Source organism: Scleropages formosus, chromosome 22 (assembly GCF_900964775.1).
Source record: "Scleropages formosus chromosome 22, fSclFor1.1, whole genome shotgun sequence".
NCBI classification, from domain to species: domain Eukaryota; kingdom Metazoa; phylum Chordata; class Actinopteri; order Osteoglossiformes; family Osteoglossidae; genus Scleropages; species Scleropages formosus.
This window is the reverse complement of record NC_041827.1, coordinates 12584636-12608531: the sequence shown is the minus strand read 5'-3', so window position 1 is coordinate 12608531 and position 23896 is coordinate 12584636. Positions and strand designations below refer to the sequence as shown.

Genomic DNA, 23896 nt, shown 5'->3' with positions numbered 1-23896 from the left:
CAGAGAGCAGGACCCGACCAAATCTGCTGCGCCACCATGCCCCCCCTTGTTGCAATACTAGTACAAAGCTAACACTGACAGCAGTATTTGTTTCTACATTAGATGTGTTCTGGTTTAATGTATTATTTATAGAGCACTGTAACAGAACATTTAAACATTTAGGATGGAATACACACTCAGAATTGTAGTGTAAGCCTCGCTCGGATCCACGCCGCCACAAGTCTTATGTAGTGAGAACTTGCAGTTGGAGATCTGTAGAGAAGCCCCACCCTCTCATGAGGGTCCTCTCCTATATTTCGTGAGCTTAAATTTTATGTGTAGAATTTAAATTTTTCTAGGCCTCCCTCTGAATGTGCTTAAACCCAAAGGTAATTCAGCAGTCACTTTTTTGGTAAAATGCCTTCCAGAGACTGCAAGTCTAATGTTGACCCTTAAGCAGGCCAAGGCTGGATACGATTAGTGAAGACACACTGATGGAAGCCTGATATTTGCATGTAAAAGTGCACTTAATCATGGGTCTGGATTCCAAGCATAATGTTCTCTTCCAAGGCTGCACTTTTAAAGTTTCCTGACTGAAGTCCAGGGCAGCACTTTATTATTTTTGCTCACCAACGTTAGCATTATTATTTCCTTGCAGTGGCATCAGAAAAATAATTTACCTGTATTACAATATGGTTTCATTTGTTAAAAATCATGTGGATTTTCAACCATCCTCACCACTTCATGTCTATGGAATGGCACAACTGCTGGTGGACACCTAGAGCCCAAGCCCTAGACAGCATTAGGACATGCAGCTCCTGTTATAATGAAATGATTAGGTTTTAGCCATGATTATATAGAGTAATATGAATCATATCAATAATATGAGTCATGCAGCAATTTGTGCCTCGCCTTTCATTGTAATCCAGTTTGGCCTTTTGTAGTAAGTAACAGGAAACCTCCTATGAGAAGCCATCTGCGGTCAGTTCTTCATTTTTATGAGCTTTGTGTTGCAGTAAACGGAGAACTTTTGCACGACAGTGAAGGTTTACGGTCAAAGTTCCAAAGACCGGGTTCTTTTAGCCTATTGTTTCTGAGAGTACACACTTATGCAACAGTAGGGAAATGAACAAAAATAATTGCTTATTATTGTAACAATAAATACTGTGTTGTGTACTAATATATGTTCTTTTCTGTGGCAAAGCTTTTTCTTAAGCAAATTTTGACATTTCTTCTAGAATACCCAGAGATAATGCCAAAATGTGTTTTTTTTTTATTATTATTGCTTTCAGTTTGATGCTGAATACGAAACATAATGTTGTGTGTGCTGTTCCTTTTAACTACTCACCCTCAGAGCAATGTATTACAAGGAACCGAGTAAGTTAGTTGATGGGCATTTAATAATTTCATCTCAAATATCAAATCAAATCAAGCTTTATTGTCACATTATCGTCAACATAACATGTAGAGAAGAGTGAAAATCTTTAGTGCAGCTCCAGAAAATGCAATATTCTCTGTTGTTTTCTGCCGTCTGTTGCCCTAAGTTTCCGAGATAAAGTTGCAGTGAGAACTCGACCTATTAGCGTCATCAGTGGCCTGTGCTGCAGTTTCACACGGGTTGCACTCATTTCCAGGTTGAAGACGCAGTGTCACATTCAGCTCCGACAGATACTGAATGGTGCCAGGAGTGCGTACTTTCTTTTTCCTTCTTCATAGAGCTATACCTTTGTCTTTACCAGTTTAATGCAATGACCTGTTAGGGAAACCTGCAATTTTGAGATATGAATTGATACCTAAGATAAACGATTATCACAATTAAAAGAAGGCTGCTCGCAGTAGATCTGCAGAAAGTGGAGCATACCAGTTCTGCTCGAGTACAAATTCGTCTGAAACAGATGTGCCCTTGTCCAGGTGGTCACTTTTGAGCTTTAATCCATCATGGCAGGTGTTTGGTGCACTTCCGCAAGTACTGGGCATTCCTGTGTCCCTCCTGTTTTTGTGCTGCCCCTGGAGCCACTACCTTCTGCTGGGCCTTGCAAATACAGCAGTGAAATTTTTTCTAAACTTTTTATTAAATTCCAAATATTCAACAAATTTACGGTCACATTACAAAGAATTCACAGTATTAAAAAAAATAGTGTAGGTTGAATAGCCAAAATCCGTATTTTTCGCCAGTGACAAGGTGTCAGCTGCAAACACATCATTCAAAAAACATGAAAATACAGTATACTGCACCGTATAGGGCACAGAGCATTTTCCCCATATAATAGCACTCCCCTTAAGAGTGGCAAAGGTGTACTTCATAGACTTTGTTGATATTCGATGTTTTTACGGTATTTATTATTATTTATTATTTACAGTATGTCATTTTCAACAATTGTGTTAAATACGATTTCACTTGGGAATACAGATCCATGCTGATGTGTGCTGCCCTGTCAATCACTGAGTCGCACTGCAGCACCCAGTGCAGGTACTGAGGGATTATTTGCGGATCACGTGGGATTATTGGGATGTTGCTCTACTCTTTCTAAAGGTTGTTTACCCCTAATTCCAGTAGGACAGACGGCAGCCAAAGCCAGGGCCTTTTCAAGACTACCGAAAGGCTTCCTGTCCTATGACACTGCTTGGTGACAGTATGAGAGCGAGGGGAGTTATCACTGCTTGACTGGCACTGTCAATCTGACCCAGGCCGGACACTCATTTCCAGACAATCCCGTGAAATGGGGCCATTGGGTCTGGCCAGTCCAATGAAAGATTCCTCCTCATTTGTAATGTTTGCAGTTTGCAGGCTGGATGCTCTTTTAGTGCCGCTCCAAAACATTAGGCAGATAGCACAATCCTTCCCCGTCCCAAATTATCTCAACTTTTGATGATGCAGCCTTTTTTTCTTTTTTTTTTTTTGCTGGGAGAATAGCATGTGTCACATTAAGAAACTCCTTTTTTTTCCGTGCAAATCTGATGTTCAGCTTTAATGAGGGGTGCTGGATGGCTTGGTTTTACTCTAATACATTTTGTGCTTTTTTCTTGAGTAAAGTGGATTTTTGCCCTTAATTTTTTCCGGTAGCGTGCCCCTGTTCCATGGGACATCTGCTTTGGACTCCCATGCGAGTGACTTGGACTGATGATGGGCAGATTAATGCTCAATTTTCAGCCTTATAAATGAGAAAGTAATAAAGCGCTGGAGTCTTCCAGCCCGCAGCACCTAATACCGAGCACTGCGTGATAGATTAACCCGTTTGCTAATTGTCCTTGTATCAGTCACAAAGACAACTTTATCGGACCCTCGGCGGAAGATATGTCATGTTTAATGGCTTTGCTTTCCTAGCACAAGGCGAGCGCTGTTGCTATGGATATTGATCCTGTGCATGACTGCTTTACAAAGTTGCCATCTGGACAGATGCATTGTTTTCGGTGTTGAAATGTCACTTTCAGCGGCTCTTTATATCCACAGCCCCAAATGTATTCAGCGAGTTATCTTGCCCTTTTGTGAAAGGATTGGGATATCAGAACTGTCGTCCGAATCTGAACTTGCGCTTCAGATGTGTTGTTCACAGCCAGAATTTTCCTCCATTGATCTCACAGTATGCTGGGAGCGTGGAGCTCCTCCAGACTGGTTCACAGGAATTGGCTGGAGGCATTACGTTTTTCCTGTCTTTGCCTTTTCAGCGAGAAGTTCATGGTCAGACTAAACAAGAATGGAGGCCCTAGGAATCCGGAAAAGGTTGACCGTCTCTGCGCCCTTTTCACGGTAACTTCCCTTACGCGTCGTCAAAGCGTTAGATTTTAATATGTGTTTTAATCACGATAATTATCACCATCGGGGAATAACATGATGTTTTCGCTCCACAGGATTTGAGCAACAAGGACATGAAGAGGGATCTGTATATTGTTTCACATGTCATCAGAACCGGTGAGCCACATGTATATGTTCCGCACAATGTTTTGAAGCCGACTAATGAGATAAATCAATGCATCCTGTTTTTCGATGCGAGGTAAACGCGCCTCTGTCGGAGACACCCACTCGATTCACCTGCCGATGAATGAATTGTGTCATTTGCACTTCAAGTGCTGTTATGTAAGACTGCCGCTCGCTGTGTTCCTGGTGCACTGAAAGGCTCGACAGTGGAAACGGGAATATGGCTCTGTGTTCCACTCCCACTCATTAATGCTTCATTATGGTGTGTCTGGCTTTGTGTGTTCCCGTCACAATCTGCAAGAAAAAGCAATCACAACCCCTCTCTAGTCTGCTGCGCGACATGGGCGTTGTGCAGAATAACATCTTGAGTCAACTCACGTACTCTCACTTCAGATTCAATGCTTAGCTGCACAGTGTGTGCCTTTAACCAAAGGGGCTTGCATAACAACAATTTAATAGTGTAAACTTTATGCACAGATGGAAATTTTTCTGAAGACGTTCGAGTTGAGTACCTTGCGTCAGGACGTAACCAGAAGGTCTTCCCTGAGTCTAAAACCGACGACCTGCCAGGCTGTGCACCAGATCTGTAATCACCAGGCTGCCTTCAGAGAAAGATAGAAACCCATCACCCCCCTCCTGGCAGCCCCTTGGCAGAGTCTCTATGATTGATACCACCGATGGTTTGAGAAATGGGATACAGGGCGATGATGTAATCCGAGTGGAACGAAGGAGGGCCGCAGCGCACCGTCGGGGACCGTGACCTGCTCCTTATTGCTCTATTGATTGTGAAGGCAAAGAGCTGTGTTGCAGGTCCGATGCAACCAGGGCTCTTATTTCACCTTCATTTCACAAGTCCTAAGTTTAGATTTCAATTTAGATGGCCCGGCAAGTGAGGAGGGAGGGCTACACTAAATAAACCAGAAGACACAGACAAGCCGTCTGTGGGAAAATCTCTATCTACGTTGGAGCAGAGTTTTTTTTTTTTTTTTTTTTTTTTTTTTTAATGTAACAGTGTGTATTTTATGAAGATGAAGGAACATTATTTGACTGTGTAGTGATGCAAGTGTCACACTAACCCCCAACGCAGACCTCCGGGTGCTGGTGCTGTACAGAACTCTCGCTGTGCGTGTCTGTCGAAATATCCTGAAACTCCCTGGCATGTTCTGTTAAGCACACTAGCTGTCTCTTTAGATTGTGAAGGATGGATCTCCTATCTCGCACATAAGAGAGTCTTTGAACTGTGATAGACAGCCTTGTTGTCACTACACTGCATAGACCATGAGGCAAGTTGCTATTCACTGTGACAGATATGCACATGTGTATTAGGTTGGAATTTATCTTGCTGAAAATTTGAGGATGCCTCCTGATCATATCTGCGTTTGAACAGGAATGAATGATGCTGATTTCGGTGCTTAAACAAGGATGAGCGTGAAGGAAGGAGCCGTGCAAATTGAATGAGCTCCGACACGAACACCGAAATAAATGAGTGAGGAAGCGATGAGTGATGGAATCATTCATCGGTGCTTACCTAAGGTCTCCTGCAGGTCGGATGCTCCTGAACGATTCGAAGAAGGGCCCTCCTCATGTCCAGTACAGGCGCCCGTATGGCTGTGCGGTGCTCGCCATGAGCGACGTGCTTCAGACGATATCTGAACTCAAGGAGGAGAAAGACTTTGTGCTGAAAGTCTATACGTAAGTACAATGGATGTACACGCGTGCATATTTCGTTAATGGACTTAATCAGGTGTTCTGCTAACAGTGTTGTATATAATATCAGTTCAACACCTGTTGCATTAATTTGCTGCTCGCCATCTTTGCCGTCAGAATGAGCGATGACAAGTGATCGTTCACTCGGAAGCAAACATAGCATGTTAACATGATTGAGTGATTGTAACCGCAGCTGTTTTCACTTTTCAACAAAATATGCCGTTGTTCTGTCAGTGCATTTTGAACAATTACTATTTGAGAACATCTGTTGTGGAAAGAGGGAAATGTGCTTTCCATTATCCCCGCGCTCATTTCATTGCCGGTATCAGTGGGCGCTGTGAGTTTAATGTCGCTGAATAGAACGCCTTTAGTTTCCTTGCCTATTGGCATTATTCTGGCTGGGAAATTTCAGTTCATCTTATGTTCTGAAAGTTCCTCTAAAGCAGGAGTTTTGTGGAGCCTAATCCACCTCGCACGGGCGTTTTCAACACTGTTTGCGTTGTACAAGCTGGTGAAGGCGATTTGTTGTGAAATCAAAACAGTCCTGCTGACAGAAGATGAAGCGGAATCAAACTGTACCCCGAAGCTGCCGCGCGAGGCCCAGTGAGAGATCCCTTATCGTCTTCCAGGGATCGGTCTGCTCCTCGTTTCATTGGCACCTTCTCCCTCGCAAAGTGTGTCCTGTGACGTGGTTCTTGCTGCGCGAGCTCGGTCGCTTCCTCTCGGCTTCTAGTTCTTATGCGTTTCGGTTTCTGCACATCTAATTCTCATTATTGCATCAAGTTCTCCGGTCATCTTTCGGCACAGCGTGCCTCGCGGTGCCACAGCTCAGTCTGGCTCAGCACGTGTGCAGTTTGTCCTCCGTGCGCTCTGGTTTCCTCCCGCAGTCCAAAGACGTGCTCGGTCAGGCGGATTGGCGGAGCTAGGTGCGATTCTGTCCGTAGTGTGTGCGTGAGTGAGCGGGCGAGTGTGTGTGACTGCCTTACAATGCATTAGCGTGTACCCTGCATCACGCCCTGTACTCCCAGGAAAGGTTCCAGACCGCGATGACCCTGCACTAGACAAAACAGTAACTGATAGAGTATGGACTGGTGTCTCCTAGTGTAGCCAGGAAGGTGTTAAAATACTTTCCCATCTGCCAGGCACTCCTACAAAAGTTCTGGGTTGGTTCCAGGGTCTTAGCAAATGCCTCTACACACTTTTTGACTGGTTTCAGGTGACGTGTAAGTGATCCTCCATCCTAGTGTGCCCTCTCAGGGCTGCCTGGGCTTGGGATCCATATATGAAGTCACGTCCGTGGTGTGGAAGTTCTACCCAAATCCGACCGTGGTCCACGCGTTCCCCAGGGAGCAGCATGCTGCCGATGTGTTCGTGCCGTGCAGAGGGAGCATCATTTTCTGCTCCCTGCAGCGCTCTGCTGCTTCCCGCCTTTTCTGCTAGCGTAGCGTAGCGAAACAAATGTAGCCAGGCTCACGCTCCACCTTCAGCGGGTGGCCTTTGTCCCAGTAAATGTTCACTTGGCAGCTGGATGTTGTGAGCCACGTGTGACTTGCAGGATGCGGCTGTCTGTCAGACAGCGCCGTTTGCTGTGTCAGTTACTGCCGATTCCGGTGTTCCGCAGAGTTAGATCCAGCCTCGTGTCACTGTGGTCTCAAGGATCGTTAACCGCTAATCCGAAATCAGTCGTACGATTTGCGCGGCACGGAAGATGAAGCGTAAATGTTACCGTTCGCAGCGCGCTGCCGTATTTCATCGTACCGCAGTTCCTCAGAGGAGCTGTCGTGTGCAGGAAAGGCGGTATTTCTAGTACAAAACCACGAGGGGAGGCAGTGCCTCCTCACTGCACAGGGCTTTGCCAGAAGGCAAGGGAAGGCAAGGGAAGGCAAGGGAAGAGGGAGGCAGGCAGGAGTGCGAGAGAAGCAGTTGGATGTGGGTGGCACGTTGCGTCAGTGATGTTAGGACATCTAGTGGAGGGAACCAATGCAGTATTTCCAGCTGATGTCAGCCGAGGACAACATTGGCAATTGGTGCTCACTCCTACTCAACGGCACGATATGTTCGGCATAATCTGGACACCGCCATGCACAGGTGTTTCTGCTTTGCTTAATCATACTAAAAGCAAGTGATTTACATTTCCATTTAAATTTTTCCATTTCGCGGACACTTTTCTCCAAAGCAGCATGCGGCTCAGAGAAAACAAAAGTCTCTGTTTCACCAACAGAGAGATACAGGTGCAGACACTCAGTTGTGGAAGTACAGTCAGTTTGTCTGGAGTCTTCATTTAAACCAGCGTACATTACATGGGTGGCTGCGTAAACATTTTTTAAAAATATTACGTTAGCAATAAAATTACATGAGTAGAAGCGTATGGATCTGATAGGAAATACAAAAGTATGTGTGACAGGTGAAATAATTCAAATTTATGAAGTAGACAGATGATTTAGAGAGAATTGGGTCTGAAAGAGATTTGTTTTGACACCCTTCTTGAATGTTGAGAAGGATTCAGCAGCTCTGAGTGGGAGAGGGAACTCATTTCAGCACACTGGAGCTTTGGACTTTTGATTTTGGGCCTCTTTTGTGTGACCAACTATTAGTACCGTAATATTTTCGCCAAACGCTTGTGTCACTAAGTACATATCCTGAACTGAGGGTTCATTAATTTTTCATTGTTTCTTGGATAAGGTTTTACTAGCTTTAAACATTTTCTGCAAAAGAGTGAGGGAAGGACATTTCAGAGAGAACTAATTTGCTCACGGCACAGATTTTTCACTTCTTGTCTGATTTTATTTTTTATAAGTCCAGGTCAGAAAGTGAAATGATTCAGCAAAGTAGCATTTTCCTACTGCTGTTTGACTCAAAAATTTGCTCAATTTTTGAATATTTTTCATAATTTATTTCTTTATTTATTGCTTTTTTATTCAAGCATCTTATTGTCAGCTGCATAATACTTCTCACACAGAGAATAATTAATGTGTCACCTGCATGGGCCAGTGCTTCTCGCTGCTGCGTCACTGCGAGGTGCTTAGGAACTCCGACAGAGAACCTGTGGAAGGGACCGGAAGGCACCAGTTTGATAGAGCTCATGTGCATTTCAAAGACTGTAGAAGCTCATGGAAAATATACTTTTATGTGCAGTTACGGCAGTGCTTTTTAAGATAAAAAGGAATAGCTGAGAACTGTCTGTCTAGCCTGCAGTCTTAGGCTTGACGGAGCAGCTGAAAATGTGGCCACCAAGTGCAGAGTGAAGCTAATGTTATACTGGATTGTACTGCAGCAGTGGAAAGAGCTTTGATTTCCTCATACTGGCCGCAACCAAAATGCGCTGGGCCTCACTGTTACTCTACTGCTTTACATCTCATACCATGTTTGTAAAACCAAAATTATACAACATTCAAGGTAGAGGAGATAGTTTAGTCTAACAGGAAGAGGGAATTGGTTATTATAACATAAAACAGTGTTTATTTTGAGACATGAGCAACAAGGCTTTGTTAGATCTGTGACTGCTGCTGCTTTTGCAGATCCTTGTAATTAACACCTAATTAGTGACCAATTTGAAATAAAAAGATTTATAAGAAGGTTTCTGCTAAATTGTGAAACTCTGTGTTGTTATTTTTCTCATTTAATTTTCCATGACCAAAATAATTTGTTCTGATCCAATAAACTGCATGAAAAGAGTTTGCTTGTAAGACGCCGGCAGTTGACTTGTTGTGCATTTCTTTGTTTAAAGATATAATTGTCAGAAATAAAATAGTCCACTCTCAGAAAAGGACTGAATTTATTTCACTCTTTACGAAACAATAATTTTTCTTAAACCAGCAAGTCTGAAAACATTTTCTTCATAGAAAATTCTATGTAAAATTGGTAAAGGTTTGCATTTTTTAAGTGCAGAAATTTTTATTTTTCTTTTCTGTTTCTCTCCAGAGCTACAATTTCATGGTGTTCTATTCTCTCCTACTTAATCTAATTTATCATCATCTCCAGCTGGTCACTGACAAATATTCGTATGCAATGATAGATCTAATTGTCACTGATCCGCGTGAGAATCGGAAATTTAATTCCAGGAAGGATGAAGAATGCATTGTCTTTTAGAGTTTTAGAGATGTGATGCAGTTTTCATCCAAATCAACTTACATAATTACTATTCTCTTTAATCAAAATCAGGTTAACTGCATTATCTAGTTAACCCAGTAGACAAAGGGGAGGATGGGGAAAGGTATCACTGCAATATGCCTTGCATGTATAATACATTTCTCTAGTGCTGTAACATGGAACCTGTACCTGTGATGGGGCAGCATGTCATGTACTGGTCACAGCCGTTGTCACTGCAATCTAAAGCATCGAGTCCGATACCTGCTGCACTACCCTTTATCAAAGTTGTTCTTGTTGATGCCATCGACTCAAACCTGACCGATAGCGACCATCCTCGAGGTTTTCATGGCAAGGGAGGAACAGAAGGGGGTTGCCAGTGCCATCTTCTGTATGTTGGGGGGAGGGACACATGCAGGGGAGAAACACGGAACCGCCGCACACCCCGAGCAGAGCTCCAGCCCCATACCTGCAAACAACGAGATACCAGTCAAACCCGCCGTGCCACCACATCCTGCCCTTTATCAAAGGTTCTTAGCATGAATTTATACAGCAAGATTATCCAGCGGTATGAATAAGTAAACACTGTGAAGTTGATTGTGTATCATTGTAAATCACCTTGGACAAAGTCATCAGTAAATCTAATAATAATATTAATAATAGCAAAAGTGAGCTATAAAATGTTTATTTAAGGCTCTTCCAGCCTCTGAAAGAGTTTAATGAACAAACTGTTTTGACAGTTGCTCTTAAGTTGGTTTCTTCACTGGGGAGCAATGCTGGAAAAGGAATAAATCCTGGACACACTGGCCCATGGTAGAGAAACACCTTACTAGCGTCAAGGGTTAGGGGCATGGCATCCTGAATAAATGTTACACTTCTAAAGCATTTGTTGTTTGGCAGAGAAAAAGAGGGTTTTCACTTCACTTGAGCAGTGAGTGGTAGCCTTTGGGGACAGGTGAAAATGTTGGTAACACATGTACACCTAAGGAAGTGGAAAACTACTATATGCAGCCACAGTGACTGAGCTGGAGTGGGCTGGGTACACAAAAAAGAAGGCCGTCCAGACCAGAGTCGTAGCGTCCCTTGTAGGATATGACCAGGATAGTCACTCTGGAAGAAGTGTGAGAACCCAAGCATGTCAAAATTATAATTACAAGATCATCACTGTTGCAGTTTGCGTGTCAGCCATAATGTCATGACACAGACCATTGGTGTATAACCATCAGTGTGAACAGGGATCGGAGGGGTGACACAGCAGACAGATTAACACACTGGGAGAGTTTGCTTGGAGTAGAGAAAACACCACTGTATCACACACCACAGGGTTTTGTGATGGGGTTCCCTATAGAATCTGCAGTGATGAAACGTTATGACTAGACTCAACCCTCATAAAATATACAACAAAAACCTCTACAATGGTTTATGATAATATATGCCCATTTCAAGCAGCAGGCTTATTACAAAAGCACTTTCCCACCTTAATGCGGCCATTATACTCTCATACATGCCCTTCGTGCAATCTTAACAAAAACACAACGAACAGTATAATCTCACACATGAGTCAAAGAAACACAGCACAACTCCCATTGCTGGTTATCAGTTCAGATGAGTCATTCAATACAGCAATAATAAAGTACATATGGGCTAAACACTCATGGGAAATTTAAGAAAATTACAGGATGCAATAAATTCATTTAACTAAAATTACTGGGTGCAATAAATTCATTTAACTAAGTACAAAAACTGAATTACACGTCGTGTAGGTCAACATGGAAGAACTACTTTGTATCATATTGACAATCTCATCCATCAGTTAATGTAAACTAGCATCACAACTGAAATGGCAAATTCAGGACTATCAGTGTTACATATTATTAATTCCTTTTGGTTACATTTTTCTACAAAATGGCTTTCAGTGTTAAGGTACTTTCAGTAATTTACCCTTTTATACAGCAGGCTAATTTTTGCTTTAGCAAGTTAGGTTAAGTACATTACTCAAGGGTACTAGACTATAAAGTTGGATTTGAATCTGGGTCCTTTGACTCCAAGACAGCACCTTTCAGAACTTCCTGCTACAACTCCACAGTGCCCCTAGTGGCAGAGTGTTTTATAGCGTGAAAGACAGAGGCAGTGATTTTGTGAACGTCGTTTCTTTGTACCATAAATATTCATAAGCCAAATTACCCCAATGTCTCTGTTCAGGATGTGTATTCCACATGTACACTTAAAAATGTGACACACGGGCACAAACTCAGCACATCTGAATCAGCTGTGCTTCAGATGTGAATGAGCTTCAGAATGAGCTTCAGTTCCTTATGTGAGTTTTTGGGTACAAATAACACTTGCTCGAAACTCTGAATTTTCGTAAAAGCAGCCTTCGCTATATGAGGGAAACTTGTATTACAAATAAATGTATTGCCATCATCTGTCATTTATAAAAATGCTTTTCATTCTACTACTTTAATTGATTTTAGATTACGTATTTTTTCAACCGATAATTTCTTTCTTCATAAGTAATATTAGTAATTTGACCCAATAACCAGAGGAATTTGCATAAAAGTGATTTAATGAAAGCAATTAACTCGGTTAGATAAAGAATGGGTGTATTCTATGTGTGAATTCTGTGGGTGTATTCTATGCACATTTCTAAAATGAGTGGTGTATTACTTACATGTGTCTTCCTTCAAAAGAGTTACCAGATATTCCAGAGTTTCAGACTTTATTTCATCCTGAAATGATTTATTCTCCAAAATAATTGCTGAAAGGGACACCACCATTTAGAATTATGGGGATTATTCAGTTGCACTGCCAGAGATTTGAGAAGATTGATTTTATAACGTGAAAGTTTATTGTAATAGGATATCATCCGCAGAATTGCTGGGACTGATGTTTCAGGGTTCTTCAGGTACAAGAGTACATTGTCAGCATAAAGGGAAAAATGATGGTCCTCTTCCCCTACCCTCACACGGGACACAGTCTTATTGCTCCTAATAGCTTTTGCCAAATGTTCAATCGCAAGTGTAAATATTAATGGCCAAAGAGGAGAACCTCGTCTGGAGCCTATTTCTACGGGGAATATGTGTGACAACAAGCCATTTGTGCTAACTTGTTCCAAAGGGTTAGATACTGCCTTTTTAACTGAACATGACACACACGTACAGTGCGAGGGGAGTGTGCTTCCAAACCCTGTTCCGAGAAATTCATTATCACGCATCTTCAGCTTGGGATTGTTCTTTGGGCATTCTCTATCCTCAGCCAACCATCAGGGTAAACAGGGACTGGCACAGTTGCATGGCAGGTAGCGCTGGTGCCTCACAGCTCCTGGGTTGTGGGTATAGATGTGGGTTCAAATCCACCTCAGTGTGTGTTGCATGTTCTTGCCATGAGTTTGAATGTTCTTGTCATGTTTACATGGGCTTCCTCTGGGTGCTCTGATTTTCTCCCACAGTCCAAAACACATGTTTCAGGTGAATTGTTGACTCTATTTGTGAGTGAATGAGTTTGTGTCATTGCCCTGTAACGCAGTGGCATCGCATCCAGAGCGTACACTGCCCTTGTGGTACTAGGATAGGCTCTGGACCACTGTGATCCTGCATTAGGACTAGTGGTTATTCCAGGTGGATGCAGGAAAGCAAGGTTTTATGATCTGCCACTGTATTCTCATTTCCTGTCCACTTGGCTGTTCAGTGGTAACACCTCTCCTTAGCTGATTTTGCCTGTACCTCACTGATGGTGACTATAGATATAGAAACATGTTCAATCAAAATTGTCTGATTATCCTTTCTCTTCTGGAAGGGGACAGTGCTTGTCCATAGCGGAGGCAGCGTTGGAGAATCAAGTGCTGCTTTGGGTCGCAGTTTTCACGGCTCTTCTCTCATGCCATTATCCACTTCACTTGCATTATACTAAGTACCGTGGTGTTTCAAGGGGAACAGTGAAGCAGGAAACATTTTAAAGAAAAAAAAACACTGTGTGTGAGCGCATATGTGTGTTTGTCACCGTTTGATTATTTTTTTTTTACTTTTTTTCCCTCCACCCCCAAGCTGTAACAATGAAAATGAATGGTATCAGATCCATGAGAACATCATCCGCAAATCCAGCACCAAGTACACGGCTCCAAGTACCAACTATGGTAAGTTGTTTTTATATGTAATATTTGTAATATTTACATCTGAATTCATCAGTAATGTATTCCTGAAAATATAAAGAGTCATTTTAATAAGTCACAATATACATTCCACAGTTAGCTCACAGCAGAAATATATACATTTTCCAGAGCTCAAAGCTGCAGTGTCTTTTGCTGTTGAGTGATTCACACAGTATTTCACTGTGACTACAGGGGAGCAAAATAGACAAGGCAGAATGCAAGTGAATGCCTACGTGCCAAAAATCAGCGAAGCGTTGCTTCCCCTGGTCCAAAGTGTTAAAGAGGAGCCTTCCAGGATGGGCCGGGCAGAAACGTAATGAATGGATCGACTGAATAATTTCATTTGACAAATAGAGGCAACTGCACACAGTGGCTCCTTTATTTATTCATTAGTGTTTGCCACACACAGTGCTACATCAAGCTATGGCGAGCCTATCTGTCAGGGCCTGGGGGTCCAGGGGTGGGGGATGTTAGGAACACCATTCTCCGCTGTATGTGCCTAGGACTCCAATCATGGGCTTTCATCCGGTTTTGATCACAAACAACCTTTCTTTTTCATGCCTTCAGCAACTCTGCTTCATGTTTGGAAAGCCTTGTAACTGATACAGCACCCTTATTTTTATTATAAAAACATTATCGCTGGCAGGGTCTTTCCCGGGCCTTTGGGTTTCAGCGTCTTAGGCTGAGTCCAGACATCCGCGGTTTTATCGTGAGGCATGCGTGGGTTTGTCAGAGGAGCTGAACAGGGCATCAGCTGACAATGAAATGAGGCTGTTGCCGTGATGAAGCACACGACTCACATGGGTTCCCAACTGCGCTGACTTATACATCAGTCACTTACTGTGTGGTGATGAGAGGCCATCCCACAGTATCTCCCCACACAGGAAATCATAGTGATGGAAAGAACAAGCTCTGTGTGATGCATTCATGCTTCCATACATGAAAATGGAGCACTAGAACAAAAGTGATGCAGATGGCAGTCATTTAAAGCTCCCAGCATAAAAAGGCAGGATTACATGTCTTACATTTACATTTATTTATTTTAGCGGACGCTTTTATCCAAAGCGACTTCCAATGAACTCCATGTAGTGTTACCAGCCCACACACCTTATTCAGCAAAGTGACTTACACTGCTAGATACACTGCTTACAATGGGTCACTCATCCATACATCAGTGAAACACACTCTGTCTGTCACTCACACACTATGGGGGAACCTGCACAGCATGTCTTTAGACTGTGGGAAGAAACCGGAGCAACCGGAGAAAACCCACGCAGACACGGGGAGAACGTGCAAACTCCACACGTCTTCAAATAAGCAATCTGCAAGTAAACATCCATGAGCCGTTTTCATTAATCCCTTGTCCTGATGTGTATCCCCGGGGTCTGGAGTCGATTCTGGAATCCCTGGGTGCGAGGCAGAAGGGGGCACACCTTACACAGGTCGCCAATAACAAGTAAACAATTACAAATAATTTGAATGAAATGCATCATTTTGGTAAATGCCTCTTTTTTGATTTTTTTATGAATTTTTATTTGTCCAAAGTAGTTTATAGTAGTATCCTTTTGTACAGCTTGGTATGCTTACCTTATCAGCTGATGGGAAGCACCTTGATTACCAAGGTTACTGCAACAGGAGCAGGTAGTTTAAACCTGGAACTTTTAGACTGCAAGGTAACAGAACTAATTACTGCCTTATGTCTCTCATGTAAGAAGAATAAGATCAATAACAACAACAACAACAATAATAATAATAATAATAATAATAAAAAAGTATATTAAGTGACACTTGTACAGCATCAATAAATCACTTTCAAAGCAACAGTCACCTCTGCTTATATGGAAAGTAATTTTTTTGCTCTGCATGCATGATGAGTAGCGTAAGTGTAGGAAATGCACATGACGCAAAAAAAAACTGACGTGCTACAGTGCTTTTGAATCTTGGAATCACACTTGCAAAAATTTCTGCTTGGGGTCGTACAAGTATGTACAACGTATGTCAGCTCGGCTTGTTCTGGAGAGATTACCTGGATCATTTGTGTCTTAAATGGTTATAACAAGCAGTAGGCTTGCTGGAGGAATTAAAAATGTTTCCATTATCAAAAGTGAAACTGTGATTTAGAGTCTCTTGTCATAGTGGGATGGGGGGTGCGGTGGCGCAGTGGGTTGGACCGCAGTCCTGCTCTCCAGTGGGTCTGGGGTTCAAGTCCCGCTTGGGGTGCCTTGTGATGGACTGGCGTCCTGTCCTGGGTGTGTCCCTTACGCCCTGTGTTACTGGGTAGGCTCCGGTTCCCCGCGACCCCATATGGGACGAGCGGTTCTGAAAATGTGTGTGTGTGTCATAGTGGGAGAACCTTCTGTTGGTGTCACTGGTGGGATCCAGTTTCTTTCTTTTGTAGGGTACAGCTGACACAGTAATATAGCACAGTTTCGCAGTTTACCTCCCTATTTTTGACGAGCCTTTTTTCCTTCGGAGACCTCGTGTTCGACTCATTCTGAACAAGCACTTTTCTTCTCTTATCGTTGCTTAACCTGTCTGTCCCCACAGGACTAATCATCTCCCTCCAGCTGCTGCGAGGGGACATGGAACAGATCCGCAGGGAGAACCCGATGATATTCAATCGCGGAGTTGCAATTACCCGCAAGCTGGGCTTCCCTGACGTCATCATGCCAGGTGAGAGACCATGATGCAGGAACATGGGCCGGGAGGTGACCGGTGGTATAATGCTTCCCTACAAATTTGATTACTGGCGAAGTTGCTGATCACAGGATAAGGAAGTGCACCAGTAGAAGGTGAGATAACTACTGATGGTATATTATGCGAAAAAATATAAAGAACAGTCTGTGATTTTCATACATTGTGTCGACCAGCAACACTGCAAAATAATGCCTAATTCCTTTTTAGATTTTGATTAGCACAGTACACCTAAGTAGCTAGCAAGCCTCAAAAACACTTTATTAAGCCTTCTCCTTTCTCACCGTACGAATTAATTGTTTACTCGTGAGTAAGCTTGTTACTTTCCGAAAAAAAAAACATCTAGAGGAAGTCCCTGTAGTTTCTCATTATTGTCATTTGCCCATTGATCACTCCAGGTATGCTGTATGACCCTGAGCATCAAAAGTGGAAAAGCAGTTAGTATAAGTTTCAAACAATGGAAAAAGAGAATTCCAGAGTAGTCATTCAAACATATGGCGACTGCAGCTGACATGTTGTAACACAAATTATTTACACAGCATTAAAATACACTGAATTTGCTGAATTAGTTGACCAGTGTTTTAATTGTTGTTTCACAATCACTGCTTGCAGACAAATGAGTCAGTTTATTCTACCAGTATGTGTTTGTTTTCATGTGTATGGTGTGGGTTTAGCCTCTGACAGGGTGTGCAAGGAAGAGCCTAATCTTTAAGGAACAGTGCTGTATAAAAATAAATCTTTTTCACTCTATGAGGTGTTTATAGAGACCAGTACTTCTTCTGCTCTTAAGGGTTGAGATATACACTGGGTCCTTGTGTTACGAACATTCAAGTTGCAAACTGTTGAAAATAATAAAGATATGCTAAGGTGTTGTTCAGTTTTTTTAATCCTGTAAATAAAAGTTTTCTTATTTTTTTATTCGTTATAGCTTTATCGAAAGTTTTTGCCGAACCTAATTTTTTAAAATGTTTTTATCATTCAGCTTTTATTCATTGTGCTGAAGAGGTAAAAGTTCACTAATTGTCTGTGTAAGTTGAGGAATTCCAGTGTAATGGTACATTTGAATGAAGCCATTGATGAGGGAACAGTAATGTGGAGAGTTCAGAAACATTTCCCTTGTTCAAGAGCAAGCTGGAGATTCATGGTTTTCCTTTTTTTGCTACATGGGTTCATTTAGTCCCTCTGGTTTCCGTAAGCATTCTGAGGAATTCTTATCTATTCAGCCATCCTTTTCCCTCTTTCCATTTGCATGTATTCATTTAGCAGACACTTTTCTCCAAAGAGACATATACCTTAAGAAACACAAAAGTTAATTTCACCAACAAATGGACACAGAGACATAGACACGTGGGACAGCAGATGTGAATCTCCAAATACAGTCTGTTTGCAATGCTTATTGAAATGCAATGTTTTTTTTAAACGGGTGACATTAACAATAATGTTACACGAATAGCTGCATAGAAGGAATGCAAAGGTATTGTGACAAATGATGCAATGTGAAAATATGGATGAGCCTGGAGATTTGAAGAGAAGTGAGCGTGAAACTAGGGCTTTCATATAAACTGAAAATCTATTTCCTTTTTTCCATGCTAAGCATCTTACCATGGTCACGCATCTGTATTCTGGATTTTGGAACAAGTTGTAGCAGAAATCACTTAGTAAGACCCTGTGCTGGACCACAGCAGAGTCTCGAGCAGTGCTCAATTAGAGTTTCTTAACAACCCTAGGAGGGAGAATATTACATTTGATAATGCTTTAAATTTTCCACAACAAACAGGTCATGCAAAAGTAAATTCCCTGTCATTGTACAAGACCTGCGCCAGAATATTGAGCGATATGTATGTCTTTGTTTGTGTATGTGTGTGTGTGTGCGTGTGTCTCTTTCTTTCATGATTCTACCGTCACCCCTGCATTTACGTGCTCCTGCCCCTGAACCCTAGAGATGAAGATAGTCGAGTGTAAGTGTCCTGCACGTCGGTGTCTCGGCCTGTCTGCTCCTCGCCCTTATACCCGTGAGCTGCCTTGCTAACAGCTGCTGTCCACAAAAACACAGTTTAGCCAGAGCCACGACTGTATGAGAGAGCGCTTTGAAACATCACCTCTCCATAAGCATCCTTGAGTCATGCTTGGTGAAGTGAGGCTCATTAATAGCTTCCAATCATATAAGACTGCGGTTGGAAAAATGGCAACTAGACTGGATATCATTTTTCAGTTCGACCCTGGCCGTTTCCCAGCACATTAAAACATGACCACTGTATATTTCATTTGTTGTTAAGAATAGATTTGTCTAAAGCAGCTTACTCATGTTATGAGTATTACATTATATAAGAGTATAATATTACTCTTGTTATACATTTTCCACAGCTCTCCTCTGTCCTGTCTACCCCCTAGTGTATTTTATTGTGGGAGGAGAGGACTATAGCACAAGAATTTTGTTGTGTTCGTTGAATACCTATGACAATAAAGCTTGAAATGAAATGAAATAAAACACATGGGGTGAAATTCAGGGTGCAAAACGGATATAAACCAGACAACCATGTAGTCAGTGCATTCATTCCCTCGATTTTTTTTTTATATACATTTATTCCTGTTTTTATCTTTTTGCTTGTAAATTATGTTGAATTTCCCATCCGGATTTTTGTGCTTGATTACGCAACTGCAGGAGTCTGAAGTGTTAGAGGAGGCGTTTATAAATCAATCACAATGACAGCTGGAGATGAAATTGATGTGTTTTGGCTGAAGGCCAACACCGGGGGAGAGAGAGACAGTAATGAGGTGCATAGCAGCCTATTAGTGAACCGCGCCAGTACACAACAGGCCCCGTTTGAACATTATTCAACGCGGAAACGTTCTGCGGATGCTTGATAACGTCCTCGGTGTGGTGCGAGACTGTGGGACACTGTCAATAAAGCAGACAAACGGAGTGAGGTTTATTGAGTTCGTTTTTTGCACGTAGCAGCACCCACCGCCTGCAACTCGAGAGAGGAACCGCGTTCGTTCCGTTTCGATGAACTTTTCAACCAGATTACTGCCTGCCGTTCGTGTCCCTTCCGCCGCGCGGCTTTTCGGCAGCTTGAGCGGCATTAATTCCTCTGCTTCATAGCTCATGTATGCGGCAGGACCGTGAAGGTGTTTTTAACCACTAAACGTTGCCTTGCAGTGGGTTTGAGGATGACTGCTTGCTGCTGTAGTGTTCAGTCATGCGGTGTAAACATATTTGGCGTGATCAATGAAGAACTGCACGATCCCTTTTGGAGAATGAATGTGTGACAGGTGATGATGCAATGTGGCGTGGTCAGTGTGCGATGCCCGGGCTGGTTTTCACAATGTCCTGGAATGCGCTGCTAACCAACTGGCACATGTACTCATCTGCACCCACTTGGTTGTATAACCTGAAAGATATTAATAAACCATGCAGACCCCCCATTCAAGAAAGCAGGCTGTCCCGGTGGCTTTGCGTTCATGGCCTCCTTCCAGGGAACAAGAAGGATGCTTTATGGATTAGATCGGTGCAGGGAGTCTTTTCGCAGTGCATCCAACTCCCCGAAGAGTTTTGTCATTTGCTCTGATAAAATATTCAACAAGAGGGGCTGAGAAATCCCCGAAGGGGGGTTCTGCAGCTCACTGTTTCACATTTGGAGCAGGTTTGAGACAACAGGGAATATATACTGTGGGGTAAGATGTTGCCATTCTACTCTGTGGGTCTCTGACGCACCCGACAACCACCGGTATCGTCATCGCCGAACCGCTTCACCGCTGTGCCAATGGGGACTGAAATTATGTGGAGATCTTGGAAATAGCTCACCATCATGGCTTATGAGACAGTTTCCATAACAGAGGCATTCTTATGAGTCACAGCCTTCATACCTTCTAGCAGACCCATGGAAAATCCTTTAAATATATCAATATAATGATTTTATAGATCAAAAGTGTTTTGCATTGTAGAAATCATTGACTTGTACTGCTTCCCATCCAAGGAATGTGTTCTGTTGAAAATGAAGAAGAAAAGAGAGAAAGCAGAAGATGGTTACACAGTGCTGATTCTCTGCAATTGTTGCCAGTTCCCTGAGTTACTCCGGTGTCTGGCCTACTGCCACACGGCAGTGGTAAATGTATGGGCAAATAGGTCAGTCGCTTGGAATCAATAAACAATGGAAAGTGCATGCAGGCTGCTGTGGCGTCTACCAGTGGAGGTTCAATTAGCATTTTGTTTACCGAGTGAGAAAGGTCATGTGCTGAATGGAAGGGCAGAGAGAGAAAGTGAGTAGGTGAGACACTCTATCACACCCCTGGGTCTCTGGTGCATTCTAGCGTTTTCTGTGATCCAGACTGCTAGACATTATCTAATGTGTTAATGTATCTTTTGTTATATGTGCAAAAGAGGTCTAAAAATTACCCACTGGAAATTCTCCGTTGCGGTGGGGGGCGGGTGGCTAAAAACAGGCAGCATTACGGGCACTTCGGGAGAGGAGAGTGTAATTCGAAGGTACAAGGAATATCGGGAGTTTAAAGTGAGGGAAATGACAGCAGCAACAAATGGACAGGAAGGAGAGATATTACGATTGTTAACAGTTTTTTTTTTTATTATTTTTTTTAGTTTTTGAACTTTTTCCATCTTTATTTGGAAGTGTTGAGTTCATGTGTGAAATCTTTCAATTTTATACAACTGCTATAAAGGTAAGCTTAAGAGCAAATTACTTGTCTTGACCGTTTTTTTTCTCCCCCCCAGAAAAGGTATTTTCTACCCTTGCAGAAAGGGAAAGTGTGGGGTCTGTGCATGCGCTGCGGAGTAAAAAAGGCCTGAGATGATGAGAGGTTCCTGGTGAAAAAGCAAAGAAAACAGAGCTTTAGGGAACACTTTGGATGAAAGGGCTGCTGCTCTAACCTTTACGGTTAATTAAACCTGTCTTCCCTGTTTGTCTGTGTTAAATTTTTAATACGCGTTGAGGTGTTTAAATTTCCCATCGCTTAGCCGAGAGATAGAAGGATAATCAGACTCACGGCTGAAACGTTTCCTTACTATCCCGTGATTTACACTTATATGCAAAGGTGAGTTCGCTATGAGAATTTTACACAGTAACATTAGTCATTACATAGAACATATTCAAACCAGGCAATTAAAATCAGATTTTTTTCCCCGCTCTTTGATGACAGTTAGCAGGCGTTCATCGTAGCCAACCAGTTTTTACTCTAAATAAAATCTGGAGTGAATCTCAAAGGCCTGCCTTTGTCCGTGTCCCAGGTGACATTCGCAATGACCTGTACCTGACCCTGGAGCGAGGGGACTTTGAGAGGGGCGGAAAGAGCGTCCAGAAAAACATCGAGGTCACCGTCTATGTGCTGTATGCCGATGGAGAGGTACTGAAAGTAAGTAAGGTCCGTTGTCACCCTCTGTAAAGAAGTCCGTGACATTTTCTGAAACATCGGAAAGGCACGATAAATATTTATATGATGACTCAAATACTGTAGCATCCTACAGAAGAGGTGGTAAAGACCCCCCTTGGTCGAGCTCTTGATTGAGCATTCCTCCACATGCGCCCCCCACAGGACTGCATCAGCCTTGGCTCTGGGGAGGCCTGCATCAGTGAGTACCGCTCCTTTGTGCTGTACCACAACAACGGCCCCCGCTGGAGCGAGGTGGTCAAGTTGCCCATCCCCATCGACCGCTTCCGGGGCTCCCATCTGCGCTTCGAGTTCCGCCACTGCTCCAGTGAGTGAGGACCCCTCTCGTCTCTTTCTCCCGGTTCTGGAGCCATGTTGTAGTTTGACGCGTCTATCTAAAGTGATGTACGTAGCTTGCGACGACGCAGCTCAACTGAAATGTGGAGAAGAATAACGAACAGGCTCCCCTTTTCGGTTTGGTCCTGGTATTTGAACGTGTCGAGTCTAGTTTCCTTGCCATCACGCTACCTCTTATAAGAACCGGGTGGGTGTGATTAGTGCTTATGGGTGTGCGTTTATGTGTATGTGAATGAACGAGTGCATCCCCCCCATCTCCGCAGCCAAGGACAAGGGGGAGAAGAAGCTGTTTGGATTTTCCTTCACTCCGCTCATGAGGGAGGACGGGACCACCCTGTCAGATGAGACCCACGAGCTGTATGTCTACAAGGTCAGAGGTTTCTCTACCTCCCCGTGCCTCTTTTCTCTCCTGCACACACACTTAGGCAGTCTCAAGGGTTTGGTTCAGCTTGAAAATCTCCCGTTTTTAAGCATATTACTGTTATAGGGCAGCTGATGGTGTGATGGTTACAGCAGGTACCTTTGGATCTGATGCCGTACACTTCATTAAGGTGCTAACCCTAAACTGCTTTGGTAAAAATTACCCAGCTCTATAACTGGGTAAATAATTGTAGGTAACTTAAACACTGCAAGTTGCTTTGTAGAAGTGTCAGCTGAACAACTGGGTAAAATTCTTGCTTATTTGTACAGCTTAGTTAGTTTTTTTATGCTAACTTTCCTTCTTGAGGATAGAACAGCAGGGTTCTTCCTGGGGCTTAAAAAATGCAACCTTAAATTTTCTCATCTGTGTTCTTAAACCACTATTGTACATAATACTGAAAGTAGTAAATAATATACTCTTAAAAATGGCTTATATGTGTTTTAGATGTTGGCTAGTGCAGTGATTTTCAACTTTTTTATGACATCCGCATATATATCCTGTTCCATGACACCCCTAGTCAATTTTCTTTTTCACCGGTTTATCCAAGAACATAATAATAATAATAATAATAATAATAATAAGCTCTAGGATTCTGTGTCAATTAAATTATTCAATTCAATTTATTAAACATACAAATTTATGAGGATATTAAGATGATGAAGCCCAGACAAAATTACTGACAATCTTGCGACACTCCTGGACACTGTCAACAGCACGTTACTGTCCGTCCAAACCACTCACCCCACGGGGAACCGGAGCCTAACCCGGCACACAGGGTGTAAGGCCGGAGGGGGAGGGGACACACCTAGGACGGGACGCCAGTCCGTCGCAAGGCACCCCAAGCGGGACTCGAACCCCAAACCCACCAAAGAGCAAGACCAGGACCAACCCACTGCGCCTCCGCACCCTCTTTTAAAAGCACGTTACGCTGTCATGATATCTTGTTTAAAACCACTGGGCTTGTGTATTCTGAAATCATCCATTTGACTTCCCGGAAAAATAACATCCCAGTGTGTCTTTCTATGCTACAGTGTGATGAAAATACCACCTTCAGTAACCACGCTCTGTACCTGGGCCTCCCCTGCTGCAAGGATGACTTCAATGGCTGCCCCAACATTCCCTCCAGCCTCATTTTCCAGCGCAGCACCAAGGAGACACTCTGGATTTCCACGCAGCTTTCGTCCACCAAACTCACACAGAATGGTAA

The 23896-nt window shown here is 42.9% G+C and overlaps 1 protein-coding gene across 2 annotated transcripts in view; it reads left to right on the top strand.

Annotated features, from left to right (window-relative positions):
- Positions 1-23896, top strand: part of dock3 (dedicator of cytokinesis 3) — a 197212-nt gene that overhangs the window by 144744 nt on the left and 28572 nt on the right. For both annotated transcript variants that reach the window (XM_018747099.2, XM_018747107.2), the window contains 9 exons: positions 3646-3727; positions 3829-3889; positions 5440-5587; positions 13732-13820; positions 16383-16508; positions 21772-21896; positions 22077-22239; positions 22532-22638; positions 23721-23892. In XM_018747099.2, the coding sequence (XP_018602615.1) occupies positions 3646-3727; positions 3829-3889; positions 5440-5587; positions 13732-13820; positions 16383-16508; positions 21772-21896; positions 22077-22239; positions 22532-22638; positions 23721-23892 (1073 nt within the window). The remainder of the gene's footprint in view (positions 1-3645; positions 3728-3828; positions 3890-5439; positions 5588-13731; positions 13821-16382; positions 16509-21771; positions 21897-22076; positions 22240-22531; positions 22639-23720; positions 23893-23896) is intronic.